The sequence below is a fragment of the Trypanosoma equiperdum genome (assembly GCF_001457755.1).
Source record: "Trypanosoma equiperdum strain OVI genome assembly, contig: ctg_204, whole genome shotgun sequence".
Classification (NCBI taxonomy): Eukaryota; Euglenozoa; class Kinetoplastea; order Trypanosomatida; family Trypanosomatidae; genus Trypanosoma; species Trypanosoma equiperdum.
This window is the reverse complement of record NW_027124093.1, coordinates 18,579-21,298: the sequence shown is the minus strand read 5'-3', so window position 1 is coordinate 21,298 and position 2,720 is coordinate 18,579. Positions and strand designations below refer to the sequence as shown.

Genomic DNA, 2,720 nt, shown 5'->3' with positions numbered 1-2,720 from the left:
CCCCCCCCCCTTGTCTACTACACGGAAACGGAGGGCCACCCCTCCCGATCAATCGAAAACAGTGAAGAAACATCAACACCAGTTTGCGCGACAAGGGGGGAAAGTCAGCACCACACCCCCTTTTGAGAAGCTCAGCCACAGGCTAACCCCTCCTCGCTCAAAGCCCTCAAACCATGGGGGCGCCCTCGCAGCCCGTCCCACCCACATCTCACAGTCACTGTTCTCGGGCAACATCCGGGCCGCCAGGAGCAAAGACAATGATAAAAAAAAATAAACCAGCAAACCCTAAGGGCAGCAGCCCCCTTCGATCGAAAGAGCGGAAATACTTCGAATCAAACCAAAGCAATACGCAAGCATTTGTACCGACGCCCTGCCCCCACGTTCCATCTACCATCAACCGTCGGTACGTCGAACGGTGACAGACAGCTCGGCCTTTTCGCATTCTCTGTTGATTAGCATCTTCAACGGTACAAGCTTACACCTCCACTAACTATGGGAAAACGGCAACGCTACAACAAGAAATAGATCATCAGCCCGGGGACCCTAGTCATCCTTTGCTTGGACCGAAGCAAAGTTACACCAGGCCTTTCGAAGAGGCACCAGCGGCCCTTGAAGGCTCCCCGTCCACACACCCCAAAGACACTTCAGGCATTAGCTGGGAAACCGCCCTCTACATCTCAACAACTCCCCCCTAGCATGCATGTAGCGTACGTCTCCTCCAACGTGTTGCGGGTGCCTCAACAGCGCATCTTAGAACTTTCGCCCCATTGGAAGAAGGCGGCCGTCCCGTAAAAGAGCCAGGTACTAGCGCTGAGAGGCGGCCGGAGACGCCGGGGGGCTAATCCTCACCTCGAAATAAGCCATCGTGACGCCAGCTACTTCATTAAGGCGGTGGGATCCCATACTTCTCTTTTTTTTTTTGAGGGGAGCAGAGAAATGGCCATGTTCTACAAGTGCGCAAAACGGTTGACTGTGCCTGGGCCGAGCTGTCTTACGGTGCGTGGACTCCGTGGGTCACAATAATTCTCCGTTTTCCCATGGGCACATCCGATCGTGCCATAGGCATCTTGAACCGTACAATTGCAGTGACGAAATATTTTGGCACCCTGCGGTTCCCCACAACCGCCGCCTCGTTATGATGCAGTTCTAACAAAACCATGAAGAAAAGGTTTTTTTTAAAAAAAGAAAACATTATTATTATTTTTTTTTAGGGGGGTGGGTCCTGCGACGGGAGTGACTAGGCCCTACTGAATAAATTATTATATGCTATCCTCCTTAATTTTTTAATACAAACGGATAGCGAAGGTAAGTTTTCCTCAACTTCAACATGTAGATTAGCCTCTCTTTTTTTTTTCTGTGAACGTATTATTTGTTGTCCAAAAGTGCAGGAACAACTTGTTTGTCGTTTTCCTTCCAGACGGTTTTTCTCCATTTTGGAGTAGGGCAGGCGAGGCACTGACCGTTCCCTGTAAAAACACATCCTCAGGACCTGGTCTGTCAGGGGCCCTCGGCATGTCGACACCGCCTTTCACATCTGCCAGCCAGCCGGCCCACAATGTCTAAAAACTGCTGGCGCTGAGGATGGCTCGTGTGAGGCTGGATGGCGCGCACCGGCAACCCCCGTCAGATATATCATTGGGGACGTCCTCAAACACCCAAGAGGCCGACTATCCTAACGTGGTGTGGCAAGTTGGCGCCCCGCTGGAGGGGAAGAGAAGAGCCGAACCTCCATTCGTGATTTCAGGGCGAAGTTGGAAATCCAGAAATGGAAATGTGAGCGATCATGCGCAACACTACTGGGACTCCGGGAAGAAAGTGTGTTTTCTGAGTGATGGCGCCTGAAAATACAAACTTTCACTTGCTTTCGGTGTCAATTGAATCTTATTTCTCCTTAACAAGGATGCAGAACAGATTCCTCATCCCATTCTCTATGGAGATTAACGAAATGTGAGGTCTCTCAGTCATAAAAAGGTTGCTTCTCTTGAAAGCGCCTCATGGGGACACGGCGGCCTTTCGCCTTCCTTAATAGACGCTCATGAAGGTTGAGGAAGGCAGAATGAAGGCTTGCGCCCATTATCAATACATAGTGTTGCCTTGCTGTAAAATGAAGAGTAACAGCGTATCAATATTCATTCGAAACAAGATATGAGTAATTGACGCTCCAAAAAATTATTATAGTCTTAGAAAGCATAACCATTACGGTGACGCCTGAAAATGGTGAACAGCTCGGTGTGGCATTTGCCTGCCTTCCCAATAACTCTAATGTAAGCATGTAAAGGTTGTAGCAATTAAAAGCGAGGATCAAGATTCAGTAGCCGTCGGAGCTGACGTAAAACAGCACTATTTTGCTTGAGACATCCGCATCGCAGAGGAGAACGGTGATGAAGCTGACGTTGAATTGATAGCTGGAGAAGAGTTTAACAGTTACCAACAATGAAGCTCCAACTTGACATACATCATTTAGAGCCACATTGCTTTCAATAGAAGTTACCTGTTTTACGCACAGCAATGTAACATTTTGGAAAGCGATGCGAAACTTCAGAAGTCATCACAGTTGGATAATACTCAATGTAGCAGTATCAAGGTACATGAAGAAAATTGTGGATTGTCCAAATTTTCCAAAACATTGTGTGCCAGAACTCGGTAAATAGGTAAAAACACGTGTCGATGGCAGTTGAAAACATCAATGATGCCATTACATCTGTAGTGGATTAGACAGC

At 48.2% G+C, this 2,720-nt stretch overlaps 1 pseudogene across 1 annotated transcript in view; it reads right to left on the bottom strand.

Annotated features, from left to right (window-relative positions):
* Positions 1 to 2,368: 2,368 nt before the first annotated feature.
* Positions 2,369 to 2,720, bottom strand: part of TEOVI_000059400:pseudogene — a 400-nt pseudogene continuing 48 nt past the window's right edge. The window contains exon 2 of the mRNA in view: positions 2,369 to 2,719. Coding sequence covers positions 2,369 to 2,719 — 351 coding nt within the window. The remainder of the gene's footprint in view (position 2,720) is intronic.